Source organism: Nyctereutes procyonoides, unplaced genomic scaffold (assembly GCF_905146905.1).
Source record: "Nyctereutes procyonoides isolate TBG_1078 unplaced genomic scaffold, NYPRO_anot_genome, whole genome shotgun sequence".
In the NCBI taxonomy this organism is placed as follows: Eukaryota; Metazoa; Chordata; class Mammalia; order Carnivora; family Canidae; genus Nyctereutes; species Nyctereutes procyonoides.
In genome coordinates, this window is record NW_026575125.1 from 93,170,884 (window position 1) to 93,192,823 (window position 21,940).

Sequence of the window (21,940 nt, forward strand, 5' to 3'; positions counted from 1 at the left end):
ACCAGATGGAGAGAGGAAAAAAGAGAGAAGGAGAAACCTTGTACAAAGAGAAGAAATGAAAAATACAAAGAAAAAGGAGACCACAGCACATTCAGGGAAAACTTAACTGAGCTCAGTATAGCTGGAGGTAGAATTAGCAGGGAAAGAGGTTGGAAATGGGGAGGGACATCATGAAAGATGTCTTACATCACCATGCCATAAAGGCTGACACATAATCTGTAGGCAATGGTTAGTCATCTCACAAAAGGATCTTTTTTTTTTTATTTTTTTTATTTATTTATGATAGTCACAGAGAGAGAGAGAGAGAGAGGCAGAGGGAGAAGCAGGCTCCATGCACCGGGAGCCCGATGTGGGATTCGATCCTGGGTCTCCAGGATCGCGCCCTGGGCCAAAGGCAGGCGCTAAACCGCTGTGCCACCCAGGGATCCCTCACAAAAGGATCTTAAAGAAAGAATACAAGGCACCATAATACTCCAGATAGAAGAAATAAGTTAGTGGCAGTAGACAGTGAAAGAGACAGGGTCAAGATATTCGATACTACTTAATATACAGTTAACCCTTGAACAGCATAGAGACTGGGGCAACAACGCCCCCATACGGTCAAAAATCTGTGTATAATTTTTGACTCCCCAAAAGCTTAACTATTAATAGCCTACTAATGACCAGAAGCCTTACTAATAACATAAACAGCCAATTAACACATATTCCACATATGTATTATATATTCTTACAATAAAGAAAATATTAAGAAAATCATAAGGAAAATACATTTACAGTACTGTACTCTATTTGTCAATACTGTTAAGTTTACATCATCTATTTACAAGATGAACAGTTTGTCAGTACCTACATCAATATTATATGATACAAAACACTGGATGTTATATGCATCACTAACACTAGACATCAAAAATGAAAAGATAATGTGAAAAAGAAATTCATATTTATTTACAGGTATGATGATTCATGCACTGACAATGAAGCAGCAACACTATGATTGCTTTATGGAAGCCTAGTATAATCGATACAATTGTTTCATGGTAGCCTAGGCTATACACTAATGAATGAGTTGTCCTAATATTTTATGGCATATAGCTTTACAGTCATATTCATAGTACAGTATTAGAAATACTGTTACTTTTTTTAAAAAACCACTTACCTGTGATGATAGGCTGATAATGCAGTTTGTCCAATTATGAGAAAGGCATACTGTACAGTAATACAATTCTTTGAAAGCAAAATTATAAAACAGTAAGAAAATAAATATATTCTTAATTTTGTAAAATATTATTCACCTTATGCCTATGTAAGGATAGGCTATCCACTTCTATACATGTCTTACATGATGAGGAGGAGGACACAAAAAATGTCTCCTACAGTTCTTGCCATTGGGTTAGACTTTCACACAAAGACACACAAATACAACAGATAAGTTTATTAACTGTATAGCATAATGATTATTTACATTCATTAACTGGAAGTGGATCATCATAAAGGTCTTCATTCTCATTGCCTTCACATTTAGTAGGCTGAAAAGGAGAAGGAAGAGGAATAGTTGTTTATCTTCTTTCAGGGATGGCAGAGTGGAAGAGGCGGAGGAGGTGGAAGGAAGGCAGATGAGGCAGGCATATTCAGTGTAACTTCATGGAAGTACATGGTAATTTCTGTCTGACGTTTTGTGCTTTTCCACTTCTTTAAAAATGTTTCTAAATGGTACCCATACTTCTTCCACTACTTGCTTTAGTTTCATTGCCCGTATCATAGAAAGGTCCATGTCGTAAAAGAAGTCAAAAGCAGTTTAGAATAATCAGAACTTTCTGTCAGATGGTCCAGTGTCAATGTGTTTGCTGGCACTGTTTCTACACCTTCTTCATCATCTGGCACTGGTTCAGAAGCACTCATCTCCATTAAATCGTCTTCTATGTGGGTCTATTAGTTCTTGAACTTCTCCAAACTCCATACCCTTGACAACTTTCAGCCCTCCAACTTTTTTTTCCCATATCCACAATCTTTTTCATGATTTCTTGATTGGTTCTGTTATGAATCCTATGAAGTCATATACAACATCTGGACAGTTTTCTCCAGCAGAATTTGTTTTGGGCTTAAAGCTTTTATACCGTTTTCTATAACAATGATGGCAATCTTCAATGTTGTAATTCTTCCAGACTTTCATGATGCTCTATTGGGGTTCTCTTTGATAGTATTCACAATCCTTTCCATAAAGTATGGCGTGTAATGCGTCTTAAAGCCCCTGATCTAGAGGCTGAATTGAAATTGTATTTGAGGGCAAGAAGACCATTTTGCCATCTCTGGTGCTGAACTCTTGGGGTTCTGGGTGGCCAAGGGCATTGTCCAATATCAAAAGAACTTTAAAAGGCAGTCCCTTACTGACAAGGTACTTCCTGACTTCAGGGACAAAGCATTGATGGAACCAATCCAGAAAAAGGGTTCTTGTTGTCTGGCTCCTTTTGTTGTACAACCAAAAGACTGGCACTTGATGTTTATCTCTTCCTTCAAGGCTCAGAGGTTAGCAGTTTTATATATAAGGGCAATCTGGATCATAAACCTGACTGTATTTGCACAAAACAGCAGAGCTAGCTTATCCTTTCCTGCCTTAAATCCTGGTAGTTGTTCTTTCTTCCTTACTAGTAAATATCCTTTGTGGCTTTATTTTCTAGAATAGGGTAACTTTTGTCTGCATTAAAAACCTGTTCAGGCAGACATCCCTTCTCCTCAATGACTGTCTTAATGGCACCTGGAAACTCATCTATTTTCTGCCTCTTGGTGAGCATAAACTCACTGTTTCTCCTGTCATCTTGACATTTTTTAAGCCAAACCTCTCTAAAATTATCAAACCATCCTTTGCTGGCATTAAATTCTCTGGCTTCTGATCCTTCACTTTCCATTTGCTCTAAGTTGTCATATAATGACTTGGTATATTCTCAAATCATAGAATCAATAAATATTTCTTTCTTACAGCAATCTTGCACCCACACGACAGTTGGATTTTCAATACAAGATAAAAAGTAGGGATCCCTGGGTGGTGCAGCGGTTTAGCGCCTGCCTTTGGCCCAGGGCGCGATCCTGGAGACCCGGGATCGAATCCCGTGTCAGGCTCCCGGTGCATGGAGCCCGCTTCTCCCTCTGCCTGTGTCTCTGCCTCTCTCTCTCTCTCTCTCTCTCTCTCTCTCTCTCTCTGACTATCATAAATAAATAAAAAAATTAAAAAAAAAAACAAGATAAAAAGTATTTCACACAAAAAAACAAAAGGTATTTCACAAAAAAGTACGAGTACATCTGCTCATAGAGCTGCAGCAATGATTTCATTATTTTCCTTTAAAAAAAAAAAAAGACAGTCCTTACACTGGATTCATTTATCCTAAAATGGCTGAGAGCTGTAGCTGCAGACCTCAATCTAAGGTACATTTTAAGCAATTCAACTTTTTCTTGTAACTTCATGATCTTTGCTTTGGAGCACTTCCGGCCACACCAGAGGCACTTCATATGGGTCCCAGGGTGTTATGCAAGGTTTACGATACCCAGTAAACATGAAAAATACATAAGAACCGTGAGAGATCACTTTCTACTGCAATACACAATTTACTGGAGATGTGAACTGCTCAAACAGAGATTAGCATCACGCAGTGTCTTAAGAGGATATTCCAAATACTTGAGCTCACTGCACAGCAACAGGAGGTGGCTATGAAATTATTACAGCAGTACAGTATGCAGTTATAAGTCATAAATTTTTACATTTGTTTACATCTCTCTGGACTATGAACGTCACCACGTAAGTGTACATATAAGTTCTGGTAAATTTTAACTTTTTAGAATAGATCGTTGTATGTTTTATGGTAGTAAATGATAAAATAGACTATTATCTACATATATTTTATGCATTCGTGACATACCTCTTTCTTGATTTTTTCAATATTTTTAGGTTATGTGATTTGCATGAAGATTTTTCAAATTTGTTCCATATCTCCAGGAATTTTCCAATACGTTTATTTTTTTAAGATTTTGTTTATTTATTCATGAGAGACACACAGAGAGGCAGAGTATACATAGGCAGAGGGAGCCTGCTGTGAACTCCATCCCAGGACCCCAGGATCATGCCCTGGGCCAAAAGATGCTCGGCCACTGAGCCAACCAGGTGTCCCTCCAATACATTTATTGAAAGAAACCCATATATAAGTGAATCCATATAGTTCAACCCATGTTGTTCAAAGGTCAACTGTATTATTAAATAATCCACCTAAAGCACTTAGTTCAGGGCCTGGCACATATAAATATTAATGGCTCCATAAATATTAGCTGCTATTGTTAAGCTAGACACTCCACTTGAGGAATTCTTGAGACCAGAACTCTTTTTGGAAGGACCAATTCTAATATCATCTCCTTCCATGACTTCACCAACGTTCACGTGGTGAAACAATTCACTCTCTTCTCTATCCTCCCAAAGAACGTTAAATATGCTGTATAACAACAACTACTGAACCAGATTGTGCACCTGTTTCCCCAGGAAACTGTGGCCAGGGACAGGATCACTGGGCAGACAGTATCACTGCATACTGTTAAATCTAGTTAAACTAGAGAATGAACTATTTTAATTTAGAATAACCATACCACTGCACAAATATAAAAGAAACGACAATCAATAGCCTTGCTGAAAACACTTGTAAGATAGCAGTGTAATCAGCATATAAACTGACTCCAATCTGAAGTATACAATTTTCATAATTAAATTTCACTTTACCAGGAAGTAAAATAACATCACTCTTATGTTTTTAATAACATGAAAGTAAAGCACACAAATGAAAATAGAAATTTTTCAAAAGTTGACTCAAGGAGGTAGTTCTGCATAATCCCAGTAGATCCTCCAAAAAAGAAAAATCTTTTAAAGATTTTATTTATTTGAGAAAGAGAGAGAGAGAGAAAGCACACGTGCAAGCAGGGGAAGGGGCAGAGGGAGAGGATAAAGCAGAAAATCCCCAGCAGACTCCATGCTGAGTACAGAGCCCAACATAGGGGTCAATATACAACCCATGATGAGATCACACCCTGGGCCAAAACCATGAGTCGGACACTTAGCCAACTGAGCCAAGAGCAACCCAAGAAAAACCTTTATTACAATAACTTCTGGTAGAGAAAATCTCGAGAACTTTGACCACCTTGTATAAGCCATTAAATGTATCTTGCAAACTGAGCAAAGGCTGTCCTAAAAAAAAAAAAAAAAAAAAAAAAAAAACTTCATCCTAGAATATGACATATTTAAATAAGATTAGATTTTACAGCTATGCAAGCATGACAACTACAAAAACTAATTTGGTAGTCAAAACGAGCTAAAAAAATTGATAGTCATTCTATCTGCAGTATATAATCAGCTATACCATTAAGCAAATATTCCTGGGCTTCCTCAGAACTGAGACTCAGACAGCAGAAATTGGCTGAAAGAAAGTAAATTAGATCCAGATATACTTTCGGCTAATACAAAGAAAAATAAATTAAGACTTACTTCATGATATATTTGGCTCTGTCTATTGTTTGGGCTTTAACTTTTACTAAAAGTGGGTGACTGTTATAAGTTTCATTCTTCCACTGGCCATAGAGACGGTATCTTAAAAAACGATGAGATGAAGAATTAGGAAAAGTTAAACACTTAGAGGTTAATGCACTAGAACAGTAGTTAAAAATACAAAAATATTATGTATTTACCTATGCTGATATGGAAATGTTTTAAACATTCCCCATAGTTCCTCAGACATACAAGCATTGCAGTCCATCAAAGAAAGAGATGGAAGTAGTACCTGGTCAGTAATGCTAAGTAAACAGCTAAGGATAACTTCCTAAGAAGAAGGGAAGAAAAATTATTTTAGTAAAAGATCCGTATTAATCCCCCCAAAATAAATTTATATCAGCCTTTGAGAAACTTCCATTCCTAGATCTCATACCACCCACATCTAATTTCCCACACTATCACTGTTCTTTTCACAATGGATATTTGTGCTTCTCCCATCTAAGAAAGCAATAAGGTGAGGTAAGGAAAGGGGTAGCAGGAGAATGAGGGACTCTAATTATCCTTCTTCCTTTTTCAACATGGTAATCCTCAAAACCAGGGGTTGTCAATCTTAAAAGATAACTGTATGATATGCCAAAAGCTAGATTCAGCATGTAGAATACAAAATATTTGCATGGTAAAATTAAGCTTGTTCACAGTAAAATTTACATATGCTGTATATAGACAAATCAGACACGTTAGATTTTTCTAGTCTCTTACCGTTTTCTCTTTATCTTCTTGTTTGCTTCCATCAGACTGAAACTAAAATTAAAAAAAACTATAAATAAAATGCAAGAAGGTTAAGATTATGATGTCTCAATTTAGCGTCTTATTTGAAAATTAACTTGTACAAGGTTGTGAATTATTTCCTTACTTTTTAAACAAATGTAGATTTTAAATATAGCCAGTATTACCAATTAACATTTTAAAATTTCACCTATATCTGTAACTTCCAAATCAGTTGCAACATTCATGAATTTTAAATGTCAATTTTATAAGTCAATTATTTTCTCAACCTCATTATCACAAACCAAAGCATCCTAAAACTGATCTAAGTATTTATTATAAGATTGTATCAAGCATAATTTAGTTATAATGCATTTCCATTTTTTCATCCAGAAGCTCTGGTTTTCTGCTACAGAATTTGTAAAATCTAAAACTAAAGCAATAGCAAAAGAATTAAACCCAAAGAAATTTAAATTGTTTTTATTCATCATTAAACTCTCAATGAGAAATAAACCCAAAATATTAGTAACACTGCTGACAAAGACCAGACCACTGTGTAAGTTGGACTGAATGAAAAAATCTAGGTCATTTTGTATCAATGATTTGCAGGTGGACCGCTGAAGTGCCATGTTTGATGCTGATGTTGTTCATTCAAAGTGAAATAGTAATACTTGTGTGTGTATAAGGAGGTGGAGAGTTAAAGGAGTGTGCAAAGGCCAAAATGACAACTGAAGCACTGACAGTCAAGGACAATCTAGATTTCTGGGAAAGATTTAACTCAATACCAAGTGAGGGAAGGGGGAAAGCTAACATGCAGCTAATGAGCTTATTATTTTCTTGGCAGAAGTGAGTATTTTGTGCACGTATGTTTTCATGCTTGAGTAATTTAATGGGTACTACTACAGAGAAGTCTAACTTCTGTACAATACTTTCACATAAGACTAATTCCAGGACTGCTGTCACGCTGATGGGAAAACACACACAACCCCCTCCCCTTTTTTTAATCAGCAGGTTAAAAAGATATGGTTCCCCTTCACAGAAACAAATGTTACATAAACATGTGTCTTGGTCAGCAAATAATGGTGAGGTTATGAAGAAGTAGCCTGACAAAAAACAAAGTAGATAGCCGCTTTTTTGTTTGGTTGGGCGGGGGGGTAATTCTGGTGGCATACTAGGAAGAACTAGATTTACAGTATATTTATGTTGGGTATAAAGGCAGTTAAGCCACTCCTTTTCTACTATACTATGATTCTAATAAAGCTACACAAAGTTTTCTCAATAGAAATAAAACATTTTCTTACCTACTAAGCTGTCCTAATTCCCATACTAAATACTTATTTAAGTTTGCAATGTCTGTCAATTCTCTACATTTCATAACCAGGAAAATTTGAAAAAGAAAAATACAGAAAGCACAATGAAACTAGAAGAGCAGTAAGAAACATTTCTATCAAAGGCTAACTATAACGAAGATGAACTGTAAATGGAGAGGGACAGGTAAGTAATTTTCTTTTCTTTGGTAAGAATATAAAGACACATTCTACTCCCTTGATGCTTTTTCATTTAGTTTAATTTGCTTTTTAATTCAGAGTAAATATAAAACTCTCCATTCCCATACTATTTTATTGAATGGCCAGTCCAGGAAAAAATGGGAAGAAAAATGGAAGGGGACGAACAAAGACATCCACTTCATTCATTCATTTACTATGTGCCAGACACTAGGATTTCAAAGATAAACAGACTTCCTATCTTTGAGGAACTAACAAAGGCAGTTCCTATCTTTGAGGATTTCTTGAAGATCAAAACTACACTTGCCAATGTACTATTAGGAATTGAATTTTTAAGTCTCAATAAAATTAAGTATTCATAATTATTCCTAGACAAACCATCAGCTATGAATGGCCCCAAGCAGGTTCCATTTCTGCCCTATAAAGAGGGATCAGATGACAAGGCTGCATAACAGTAGTGGGTACAAAAAGAATGTAGGTCCTCCACCAAGAGAGGGGCTTCTGGGGAGTCGAGAAATAAACCTTGGGGGAAAGTTGTAGATTTAACTAGATAACTTGTTATCAATGTCCTATTTTTTATCTCTAACCCATAAATATCTGAAATGTCACTTTAGACTATATTTCAGAAAAGAAACAAAACAGAAAAATACTTAAAATTTATGACTAGATTTGAACCTGAAGCTATTATCTAAGTAAATTACAGCACTATTTTCACCTTATTTTTCTCATTCTGATTAACTACTATCTATTGAGTACTATGTGCCATACACTAGGCTAAGAACTTCACGTTTAGATCTTAAAACTCTAAGGAAAATCTTTTTGCTAGAAAGGATCCAGCTAAAACCCATCAAAATAACTCAGAAATAGGAAAATATAACCTGTAACAGGTTAAGTTACAGGACTATGAGTTTACCGAGCCTAAAGAAGAGAAAAATGAATTACCCTTCAATGTTTTGTTTGAAAGTTTTGTTTTTATCTTTTAATCAGACTCTTAAATTTTTATAAAATACCTAGAAACAATCAGTAATATTAATACTGCACCATTTCTGAAAAGAGCTACTAAATGAAAAAGCACGATCATCAAAAAAAAAAGCACGATCATCCAACACATTTCATCTTTAATCACTACAAATCCATATGAAAAATAAAAATCTGTACCGAAGAGTTAATAATATGGTCATCTATATATACCCAGGATGACCATTATGTGCTGGTTCTCACTTTTTATCCCAGTATTAAGTACCAGCACAGCCTTTCCATCTTGAGTGTCCTGGTTTAGACAATAAAAGTACATGGTCTCCCTACCACATGGTAGCATTCAAGCTGCAGTAAATGGACTTGTGGGGAGTGGTTTAAACATTAAAATAGAGCAAACAAAACAAAATGCTAAATAGCTATACTGATTTCATAAAATTCACCACCCAAAAGTAATTACTTTGTTTAAAACATTGATTATGATGAGACTGTGCTATTTTACACAAGCATAGTTCTAACGAGCTGTGTGTAAAAACAGGTATTTCTGGTGCACTTAATGAATACGAATATGTAATCTATTTAAATGAATTCTCTGTATAAATGGACCTCATAAAAGAAGTCTTTTGTAAAACAAAAAATTGCCCTGTAAATCTATCTTTAGGGATAATTAAGGTTTTCATATGGAATTCATTTAAAGGAATATGCCCCTGTGTTTTCCTTTACATTCCCCAAAAGCAGACTATTCAAGTGCAGGCATAGTTTATTTGGCAAGTAATCCTAGGAACCACCAGTAGGAAATTATTCCTATGGGTTAACTGGAGCTTAATCCCACTGGGGACTCTGAGGGTCTGTATAGAAATACATCTCAGGATTATTATTCCATCTTAAGGCATGGTAGTTACACACTAACTCCTATCATTTCCCTGGTTGAGAGCTGAGGAGAGGGGGCAAGGTGAGTTACTTCTCCAGCAATTCCAGGATACCAGTTCCTACACTTACTATGCAGGCTTCCAGGGCCAGAAAAGCCCTCAGAAAATGAGATGCAGGTGCCAGCAGCTGAAAACCTTTGGGTGTGTAAGAGCCAAAGGAATACAGATGGAATCTAGTTGCATCTGCTACACCCTGCATGGACAAATGGCCAAAACTCCAAGAGAGGAGAGTTTTTCACAAATATTTTTTCATGTTTATACTTTCTGAATTTTTTTCCTGAAACTGAACACTGAGGTTCAATTTCAGGAAACAGTCTTTGAGAGGAGGAACAGAATCATTTGCTTATAGTGTGCATCTAGTACACACTAAAAATTCTACTTTTCTTTCTTGTATGAAATATACTTCTTAAAATTATACTGTTTGTACATAAAGTCAACATTTGCCTATTAGGGCTTAATATCTATGTCTGTATGTCTCTCTTAAGTAAAAAGCATAGCTAATGGTAAAAATTAAGATCCTCCTATTTGTAATTTATTACTTTATGATTCTACATCTTGATTAGAATTGTCACATGAAGATATTCAGTAATATCTAAGGTGACTTTAGTTCAAATCAATTATTACAGGTGACAATATAAGTACAAATATAAACATGCTAACAGTTCTTCCCTGCTCAGGCTCATTAAATAGCAAGGATGTTATAGATTAAAATTTGCCTTGTATGAGACTTATAATAGCAAAAGTACATAGAGGAGCTTAACATACAGCGCCAATGAGAGCAGTGTCTATCTCCTGGACAATTAAGAATTATAATGCAAGGTTCTGATTGTCTTAAAAATATTCTTACATGTCCACTTAAAATTGGAAACTGACATGTCCATAGCTACCCCTAACTAGTTTACTCACAAAACCCCAGCAATAAAAATTTCCTTTATTTCGGGAAGCCCCGGTAGCCCAGTGGTTTAGCGCTGCCTTCAGCCCAGGGTGTGATCCTGGAGACCAAGGATCGAGTCCCACGTCAGGCTCCCTGCATGGAGCCTGCTTCTCCCTCTGCCTGTGTCTCTGCCTCTGTGTGTGTGTGTGTGTGTGTGTGTGTGTGTGTGTGATGAATAAATAAAATCTTTTTTAAAATTTCCTTTATTTGATAAAATTGTTGATTTGTCACCAATTTATAACAATTTCCACAATAAAAGGGGGGGGATATCTAATTACCACTACACTGAAAGAAGCCAAAGGCATTCATATATAAAAATCAAATCTGCTCCTATGGGAAATGAAGCTGCTACTTTAAAGTAGTATCTATTACTTATAAACAGAGATAGATGAAAGTATATTAACACTTTAAATCATCATCAAAAGCTAGTGTTGTGGCAACTTACAAAAGTAAAGCTGTTAACTTACTATGATCTAAAGAATTCATGACAACTTTAACTCTCTAAAGTTTAGTGCCTAATTAACGTTAGTATCTAATTAATGTTGAGACATTAATTTGATTCTCATTGCAACCCCAGGAACTAGATAAGGCAAATATTCTTACCACTCATTTCTGGCCTAGAAAAGTGTCCAGACAGATTAAAAGTCACAGAACTACCAAGCAGCTAGCATCTCAGCTAGCAGCTCATCCTGATGAAACCAGTTAACCTAACAATGTGTAATGCCTTAATTACTTTGGTTGGGGGACAGCCTTAAATACTCTTCGTAGGCAAGTTAGGTTCTAAAGTCAATGCATACAATGGAAATGACATATACTCACAATTACCCTTAAAAGTCCCTTAAATTATCTATAGAGTAACAGACACATTATCTTTCATTTCACTCCAACACAAGACTGGTCTTTCCCCCTACAGTATTAGAAGAAATCACTGTTAAGTGAACCTGAGATAGGAACATGAAGTCATGTGAACATGAAATGAAGTAACTGGCTTGCATTTAGTGGCCAAGTCACATGAAAACACATTACTTTAAAAACCAGACTCATGGGACACCTGGGTGGCTCAGCGCTTAAACGTCTGTCTGCCTTTGGCTCAAGAGGTGATCCTGGTCCCGGGATCAAATCACACATCGGGCTCCCTGCGAGGAGCCTGCTTCTCCCTCTGTGTCTCTGCCCCTCTCTGTGTCTCTCATGAATAAATAAATAAAATCTTATAAAAAAAAACTAGACTCCTGCTGAATGTGGTAAAGGACCTGAGAAACTGAACCAAACTGAGAGGAAAAAATTATCCAACTTTACCCTTACTCCTAGGCATACACACTTGAGTGTTTTGATGGAACAAGTCTGGCCACATTCACAAAAATTAAGCACAAGTAATGGTATAATTCCACTGTACTTGTCCCTGCATCCAAAAAGAATATTAATTTTGAGCTCTAACCTACACAACTAGGGTAGATCTTCAGTTTGGAAAGAAAAAAAAAAGTAAACATCAAGCCAAAATTCTAAAGTAACTGTTTCATAAACTAGAGCTTTGGAATCAATGGTCTAATATAGATTCTGTCCCTAGCAACTGCAATTTTTATTATGAAAAATTTCAAGTTTCCATAAAAGTGCAATGGATAGTGCACTATCAATAAACACAGATCTACTTTGCAAATTCAACAATTAACATTTTGCCTTTTTGATTCACAAAAAAAACATAGCAGATAATTTCATCTCAAAATAATTCTGTATGCATCTCCTAAAAAGAACATTCTTCCACATTACCACAATATCATTATCCCAGCTAGCTATTCCTAATATCATCTAATGCCCAGTCTAAGAAATATTCTGACCCTCTGACTCTAGGTTTCTAAGCTTCATCTGTGAATCAGTATAAAACACTTTGGCTTTTACGAAAGGCCAACACAAGAAACAGCCTGACCAGACAAATGAATTAAGATGACAGAGTGAAGCATATACACAGAATTTCTGTCCCCTATCCCTAATGCAATTAACAAGATATGCCTTGCTGTTGTTTTAATGTTGCAAATCCACCACCAACCAAATAAGAGGAAACTCTGCTATTTAACTTCAAAGGGACGGGGACATGGGGACATGGGGACACGGACACACACACACATATGATTTTGGTCCCAGTGTGGTATGGCACCTGCCCTTAACCCAATCCCAGAAGTACAAAGGAAAATAAGTCAACAAAATCCTTTAGGCAATAAGACCTGCAAGGTAAGTGAGTAGACTGAGGAAAAACTTGCTCAGCAGGACTCGGGAAAAGGAAGAACCAGCTGCTAAAACCTGCTATCTTTCAAAGGAACTGTGCACAGATGGCTGAGGGAATCAAAGCCCAAGGGAGCTGGGATACCCACTTGGCTAGACATGCCTAGTACAGGATAGGTAATAGTATCTCAGAAGAGAAAGCAGAGGTACTCCAAATGAGGACTACACTCAGCCTCACTGAGCTCATTCACTCCCCTATCACAGACTACATAAAAGATTGAAAGGAGAACCCAATACTCAGACTGCAGCTTGGAGAGAGGAGAACTGGTCATAAATAAGGTAGGAAAGGTAAAAGGATTTACTCTCACTCTATCAGAAAGAAGTTGTGAACACAACTATACATATTAAGATAAAATGAAATGCTGTGACTACAATGGAAACATAAATAGCATGCCCCCCCCAAGCATATAAAAGATAATGAACTTAGTGTGGACAAAAGTAGAACACAAAGGACAGAGGCAGATTCTCCACAAGTATCTACATATAGTCATAGAAAAAAGCATTAAGAATGAACCTAATAAAACAAGAAAAGCTTGGAGATGAGATACAGAGACCAAGATGAACACGGATTGCAGAGATAAACAAAATACCACTAACAGATTTCATTTAAAATAGCATGGAATTTCAAGAATTGCAAAATTCAGATAACCTATCATTTCTTCCATTTCACACTCACTACAGTTGTATAGGCAGGAGAGCATGATGATTTTGAACTTGGCCTCTGAATCCAAATTGCCTGGATTGAAATCTCAGCCCTGCCGCATATTAACAGTGTGACCTGGGACAATTAACCTAAAGCATAAAGGGTATGGTAAAGATTAAATTAGCTGATCCACATAAAGTACTTAGAATAGAACCTGGCACACAGTAAGAGCTCAATATTAGCTGCCACTATCATAAACAACTTAACCCATTAACATCAGCTGGATGCAAAAAAGCACCAAGGAATTCATCTTTAGGTGTGCAGGTGTTGTCAAAGCCATTTAAGTATGTCAGGTGAGTGTGTTTAAGCTATGTTCTATAATTAAAGAAAATTAACAATAGCAAAATCTGTCCATTCATATAGAAATATTCTTTAGGGCTTCCCCCTCTTTTAAATAAAGACCAATATTGGTTAATATACTAAAACAACAGTTCTCAAAGTTTGGTCTTTCAATCAGTAGCATCAGCATCACCTGGTAAGTTGTTAGAAATGCAGATTCCCTTCAGTAGGTTCCACCCCAGACCTATTGAATCAGAAATTCTGAGGATGGGACCCAACAATGTGTTTTACGATGAGCTCCAGGTGATTCTTATATATGCTCAAGTTTGAAGATCCCTGTACTAGATGGTTCTATGTTATGTACCTCAAATTTAAAAAATACACAGAAATAAATGATTATAAATAAATATAAGCTAGAAGACCATTAAGTGACAGCCGGCATAAGTACATAAGCAACATTTTCAAAATATGCATAAGTTATATATACAAGCAACCCCAAGCTTATAAATGAATTGTTCAAGAAATTTAATTATATTTTTGGAACAAAGTTCACATTCTCCCTTTAGAAACAGTCTTATAAACCCTAGTTAAATTCCTAGCTACACAACAAAAGCCTTTTAAACCTATAAACACAGGACAAATGATCTGTTACAGTGAAATATCTTTATGGGTAAATAATAAACCGAAATTCTAATTCAGATCATTTGAAAGATTCACTTTTCCTACTACAACCTTAGCAATGAGAGAAGACAGATTTCTTCTCACACTGTGATCAAAATAAACATTTTCCTCTTCCTTTCTGCCCTTCTACCTCTGCAAAAATAGAGACTGGAGTTAGGGGCAGGCACCAGGCACAACTGTAATAGAACAGAGGTACAGGAGAGCTGCGATGGAGATGGCAGAGGGGAAGGGTGACAGCTCTAGAACCCTGTCTATGTTTAGGCATATGTTCATGCATATGTCTACGTACAGGACTTCCACAAGTTGAATGTTTGGTCTCCTGCTTACAGGTTTATAATACAGCCAAAGAAAGAATTTCAGAACAAGAGATCTGAACATTAAGATGTTCAGTTAAAAAGAACTGCATTAGTGGGTGAAGGTAAGATAAGAAAGAGGCTATTTACATTGTCAGAAAAGTATCTCCCCGGAAGGTCTATATTAACAATCAAGGAAAAAAATAGTTGTACCCTAGAGAAACCTGGTAGTCCATCACCTTAACCAAGTGATCAATGTTAACATCATCAGTAATGGGATAGATTGACTTCATATGCTTCCCAATATGAGGCACTGGGAAAGACATTGACCCTTTTGTTCTTTGAACAGGCACTAGTTGACATGACCCATCCCTTTCAGACTATAAGAATTAAGATAATGAAAAAAGAAAAAAGAATTAAGATAATGAAACATCACTATACTTCCTTTCTATATGTTATATAATAAATGATTTCTATAGTAATAAACTTAGATTTCTTTAGAGTACCTTTACACAACGTAAATTTGTGAGCATCAAAAAAATCTATAAGTATTAAAAGCCAAATCAAATACTTCAGGTATCAAAGGATTAATATACAACAGCTGATAAATTACTGTTGTCAAAAATTAAAATTAGATGCAAGCACCAAACACTGGAGAAAACTGTTTTGTGCTTAACAATTTGCAGATTAACTTTTGGTAGCCTTGTTTTACAATTGAAAAGAAATTATGTATTCTTTTCTGCTTTAAGACCTTGAGTTAGGCAAAGATCTCTTAGAACACAAGAGAAAACCATAAAAGAAAAGTACTGCTAAATTGGAATTAATCAAAATTTAAAATTTTGCGTTTCAAAAGACAACATAATAAAAAGGCAAATCAGAAAAATAATAATAAAAGACAACCCAATTAAAATGAGTAGAGATTTGAATAGACATTTCAATATATGATGATTACAAATGGCAAAGAAGAATATGAAAAGATGCTCAAAACCATCCATCATCAGGGAAACGTATATTAAAAGTACAACAGGTACCACTACATACCCACCAGAATGACTAAAATTTAAGAGTGACAATAACAAATGCTGATGAGGATGTGGAACAAACTGGAAGTCATACACAGGGATGCAAAATGATACACACATGTTGGAACAGTTTGGCAAAAAGTTATACACTTACCCATATGGCCCAGCAATCCCATTCCTGGGGAAACAAAAACATATGCCCCCCCCCCAAAAAAAAGACTTGTACAGGTATATTCATAGCAGCTTTATTTATTAATAGCCCCCAACGAGAAACAACCCAAATGCCCATCAACCAGTGAATGCATAAACTCTGCTATATCTATATAATATTGGTCAGCAATAAAGGAACTACTGACACGTGCAACAACTTGGATGAATCTCAAAAGCATTACATGAAAGAAACCCGACAGAGAAGAGTACATTCTATACATTTCCATTTATATAAGGTTCTAGACAAAGCAAAACTATAGTGACAGAAAGCCTATCAGTGGTTGCCAGGAACCAGCAACAAAGGGACAGAATTGAAGGCAAAGGGGTAAGAGAGAACTTTCTGGGGTGATAAAAATATTCTCTACCATGACTGTGGTGGTGGACACAACTGTATACATCTGTCAAAACTCCTCAAATTGTACACTTCAAATTGGTAAGTTTACTCTATATAAATTATAACTCAAAGCTGATTTAAAATTTTTAAAATAGCATAAATGGTTACCCTTAGAATAGTAACTAGAAAGGAGTACAAGGGAAACTTGGAGTAGTGTTCTATTTTTTGATCCAGGTGGAGGATACCTGGGTGTTCGGTTTGGAAAAAGTCACTGAGGTGTACAATTATGATGTGTTACTTTCTGTACATTTTATTTCAATAAAAAGTTTACTAGAAAAGAATGGATCCTCAACAGTCTGACTTCATACAAATAATCACAACGATTCAAAATTGCAGCCAAGAAAATAACAGAGTAGAAGAAAAGTAAGGGGAAAGAAAGCTGAGTTGACCACTAAAATTATAAAGGCATTCAAAAAGGAATCCTTGTATAATGTATATTTTCCTATGCGTGGGACTTGACTATTATTCTACCTAAAGTGTGTGTTGGGGGGGTGGGTTAGGACACAATGGACTGTGTGTGTGTGTGTGTGTGTGTGTGTGTGTGTGTGGTTAGGACACAATGGACTTTCCCCAAACTTTACTCAACGTATCCTTTCTGTAAATTCAATTTGTAAATTCAACTTTCTTTTTATTTCTAGAGATACACGTAAGACAAATATACCTAGAACACTTTCGTTTCAAAATTTAGTTTTCTGCTTGGAAGAAAAAAAAATCTTACCTCTTTCATAAATGATTTGCCTATGCGCACCACTTTTGCAAATAAAATGGGATCGTGGGAAAGGTGAGGACCAAGGTAACAGAACATATTGAAGACATCTCTCCTCAAATCTTCAAAGCTCTCTGCTTGTTTTGGTGCCCTCTTATTTTGCAAAGCATTAACAGGTGAACCTTTAGCACCTTTAGGAACGCCAACTCTATAAAAAGAAATAAAATGTATATGTATATAATACTCCATTTTAAGTTAACACAGTTATATTAATCAGTAAGTAAAGCTTTTCTTGCTCAAATTTGCTTCCTATATTTCACTTGTGCCTAACTTTATTAGTACCAGATAATTTAACTTGTAGAAAAAGACAAAAACAATACTCATTTGGAAAAACTCAGAGCTCATAGAATGTTTCAAACTAATTACATAAGGAAATCAGAGAAACGCAGATTTCAAGTAACATTTAACATACATCATATGAATTTGTTTTTAGTTTAACTTGGCCAGTATCAGGAATTTGGATATGGGAATGGGGAACAAGAGATGGACCTCAGAGACACTGGAAGATGAAACAGAAAAATATGGATATAACAACAGTGATTCAAGTCAATAAACACTTCTCAATCTGGGTTCCACTATCTAAGACTGAGTATGAGGTAGGTGGTGGTAGGGAAGGTGAGCAGCATAATGAAAGAGGGTGTCACACTAAAAAGGACAGCATGCCCAGAGTTCTCACCTACTGAGCAGGTGTCCCGCTGTGGAGTCACAGGGGTCACTCTCTGAGAAGAAGCCTTCATGGTCCACAGCCCAGGTGGCACTGAAGGCAGCAGCCAGCAGCTATACACGAGTCACAAGGCTGGGGCTTTTGAGGCAGGCTCTGATCTGTGGGGCTGAAGCCAGAGCTGCTGCCAATACTGCTCCTAAGTATCCTGCAAGTAGGCTGAGGGCTAGAGGACTGGTTGACACAATAACTAGGGATGATGAGAAAGGCTGCACTAGCAAATTCCAGAATAGCAGCCTATATGCCAGAAGAGATAAGGCAAGCAGAGAGGCAATGTCCTCACCCAGAGCCACTGAACCCCAGGACAGAGGAAAATTACACCAAGTAAAAACCTTAAGAATTCTCTGCCCTCCCCCAAGAGAGGAGGAAAAGTCAAAAACAGAAGAATGGAGTTTTTACTCTCAATGGAGCAACCCAACCTAGATGTCTAATCTACAGTTTTTAGACTACACTGCAGCACACATTCTGCATCACCTGCTCTAGACATAAGGGGACAAGTCACTGATTAATATGTATAAAACTGATACATTCTGTGAATATTATCTTCTAATAAAACATACTTAAATATTTGCTTGGTTGGAGGAAACAAGATAAATGTGCAGATTTTTTTTGTAGTCCTAAACTACATCTACCTCAATGATTAGAAAAGCATACAGTAACATACCTTCGGTAGAGAGGCTCAATAGTTATGTGAATAAGCTTGCAAATAGCAAGGGCTATTAGCTTATGTGAAGCTGCATAGTATGGAGGCATCTGATCCATAATGTTCTGTGCATGCTGCCAATCACCAATCTTTAACAAGGCTTCCAACAAACCAAGTTTTTGGTTGTCAGGTGGCTAAAATGAACAATTACAGTGAAGATACTCAGAATACAGATTCTGATAAATGTCAGTATTTTTTATTTTAAAAAATTGAGTTAAACACCATAATAATGTATGTCAGCAACAGCTGCCACTCATGGGAAATGCAACATTTCCCTGAAAGTACAATCAATTTTTTTAGCTATCGAAAAAAACAACAGGATATGCTTTTTAGGAGACACAGCATGAAAGTTTTTTAGGCCTGAAATTAAGTTCTATTTAATGTTTAACTGTGCCATAGGGAACTAGAATTCATCCATCTTTGAGAATCCCCTTAGGACTTGAAGACATTAATACACAGAGCACAAATATAGCCGTATATTTTACTTAGAATACATTTTGAAATTTAAGTAAGAAAAAAATATGGCAGCCTCTTTTGGGAAGGTATCAGTCAGATTAAAAATAAAACCATCTCTTCAAGTTAGTATTCCAAAAAACAGATTTCACCACAATCAAAATTAATAAATTATTCTCCCATAATTCTAAATCCAGAAGACAATGTTAATTTTACAAAAAGGAACCATATATACCTTCTCTACTTTCTCCTCTTCTTTTTCCTTTTCTTTCTCTCGCTCATCAATTTTTTCAGAAGACAATACAACCATTGTAAGTTTTCTAACAATTTGCTTAGCTTCCACAATTTCTCGTTTGTGTTCATCCATAATGCAATTATCAGCTGGAAGAAGCTAAAAATGGTTCATTAAAGTTTCATAGAACAGCTAATACTATTTGTATACATAAAAAGCAACACTGTCTACTCTCAATAGATAAAACTATAAATAAGGTCTAGCCTATTAATGACCATGATTTGCCTTTAAAATAAGTTTCTCTCCATTATTTTCTTATAATCTAACAGAGTTAAGTACTTGAATTTTATACACCTTTTAAAATCAGGTAGGAGTTTTAAGTTCCATCTCTTCTTTATGTTAGAGTTCCTATATTAAACCAATAATACAACAGTTTATCATTGAATTTATTAGTTTACCCAAGAAAATGTGTACCTGTTCCATTAAAAATATCACAGATTTCCCCTTTAAAGGTCAAACTCCAAATTAAATAAAGTACTGTATATGGATCCATTTTGGGAGAGCTGAGCTACTGAATTACTTGAAGGGGTAAATTTAATTCCTCTAGGTGAAAAATCTCAAGTAAAAAAATTACAAGCAATCTGACATCTCACTTTTCATTTTCTAATACCTATTTGATGACTTAAATCACAAACTAGTTTCTAGCTTATTGCAAAAGAGAAAGTAATATGTATTATGTATAGTCGACCCTCCACTATGAAAAAAGAATCAATTATCTCCAGTACAGCCATCTTGTATGAGTGGAAGATGGTTAATGTAGATATTTCATAAAATAAATGAAACACCCGACACAAAAATATAGCCAACAAATTATTTAGTAGTTTCTGCTAGGCACAACGGTGGGCTATAAAAGCACTCCTGCCTCTAGAAATACATAATCTACTTCAGTAACTAAGTCTAATGCAAAGTAAATAAACACTAAACAATAAAAGGAAACATAGTGAAATATTAAACTACATATTGTAGACTTCATCCCATCAGTCAAAAATGGGGGCAGGAGAAAAGTCACTAGGCACTGATGGCAAGGATGTAAGCAAGACTTTTTCTCATTCTTTCTGCTTTCCAACTGGCCATCAGACCTATTTTTATTGCTTTACTTACGTACCTGCCATACGTCTTCATCTTTTACCCAGATTAATGCAATTGCCTCTAAAAAATCTCCCATTATAATGAATAAACTGTAAATTTCTTATTTTTTTAAGTAATCTCTATATTCAACATGGGGCTCAAACTCACAACCCTGAGATCAAGAGTTGCACGCTCTACCTACTGAGCCAGCCAAGCATCCCTGTAAGTTTCTTCTTATAGTTCCTCTCAATTTCTAGTTTTTTGTACTTGGAGAATATGTAATTAAGTGCATATAAAGTTACAAATGTTTTATTTTCCTAGTGAACACAACTTTATTTATTATGAAGTGACTATCTCTTTTTGCCAAAAAGTCCATTTTGTCTAACAATAATAACTTCCCTGATATATTTTTCCCACCCTTTTACCTTCAACCTTCCTTTTTCCTTAGGTTTTAGAAGTCTCACGTGAAAAATAAACAACAAATGGGTTTTTAATCCCATCTGAAAATCTTTGACAACTTAACAGGGACACTTAGGCCACTTGCATTTATTGTTAAACTCAAACAATTCAGTAATAAATCTATCATCATCTATCATCTTTCCATTTGTCCTACCAGTCTACACTTGCCCATAAACTTACACCTGTCTTTGAATTCCCCTTTTTCTGACCAACGTTCCATGTTCTCAGTTTGTATATCACTTTTCTCCTTTAAATCTTGAATGGCTCTCTACTTGCAATAAGAAAAAATCCAAACTCCTAACATTACTAGTTTGGAAAAGCCTTCCAAAATCCCCCCCGACAAACATGGTTACTATCTATTCTGAGCCCCCACAACACTTGGTGAATACCTCCAATACAGTAGTTATTAAATAATGCAAAGTGTTTCCTCCATTGCTAGACTATGACTGCTTCCAAGGTAGACACTGAGTTTCGTTCAAGTCTGTAACCACAGTACGAGAGATCAGAAAGTGACAAAGTGATTACAAAGACAGTGAAGATGATGTCGGCTTTAGACAGGTTTAAGTCCATTGGTATCCTAATGTACAGCCAAATAAAACAAAAATTTCTATACCAAACCTAGTTTTTTCAGACTGACAGGCTAAACTGTTGCTAAACTGGAGGTCATCAATCACAATCACATACACACTCTTCTAGATCCTGGATCCAGCAATAAAAGCACAATACTACTGATTTACTACCCAGTAAAAACACAAGAAAAGCCATTAAAGAATATAAAGAGTTCTCCATTCATCTTGAATACCTAAAATTAACAGCTGGGGAGAAGGAAAAAGTATCTAGATAATCTCATATTTCTGATAATTTGCATATAAGACAGAAGTCTAAAGCCACATTGGTTAGAACTTGGCCTCTCTTCCCATGAGATATACTCTGCTAACAATTAAGAACTTCATATCCAACCTCGAACTAAGAGTGACAGAAGGTATTTAATTTCCA

The 21,940-nt window shown here is 35.9% G+C and overlaps 1 protein-coding gene across 11 annotated transcripts in view; it reads right to left on the reverse strand.

Moving 5' to 3' along the window:
* THOC2 (THO complex subunit 2) overlaps nucleotides 1-21,940 on the reverse strand; it is a 134,643-nt gene that overhangs the window by 35,333 nt on the left and 77,370 nt on the right. For all 11 annotated transcript variants that reach the window (XM_055337385.1, XM_055337384.1, XM_055337383.1 and 8 more), the window contains 6 exons: nucleotides 19,361-19,516; nucleotides 18,634-18,806; nucleotides 17,201-17,396; nucleotides 6,278-6,319; nucleotides 5,716-5,846; nucleotides 5,516-5,617 (listed from right to left, as the gene is read on the reverse strand). In XM_055337385.1, the coding sequence (XP_055193360.1) occupies nucleotides 5,516-5,617; nucleotides 5,716-5,846; nucleotides 6,278-6,319; nucleotides 17,201-17,396; nucleotides 18,634-18,806; nucleotides 19,361-19,516 (800 nt within the window). The remainder of the gene's footprint in view (nucleotides 1-5,515; nucleotides 5,618-5,715; nucleotides 5,847-6,277; nucleotides 6,320-17,200; nucleotides 17,397-18,633; nucleotides 18,807-19,360; nucleotides 19,517-21,940) is intronic.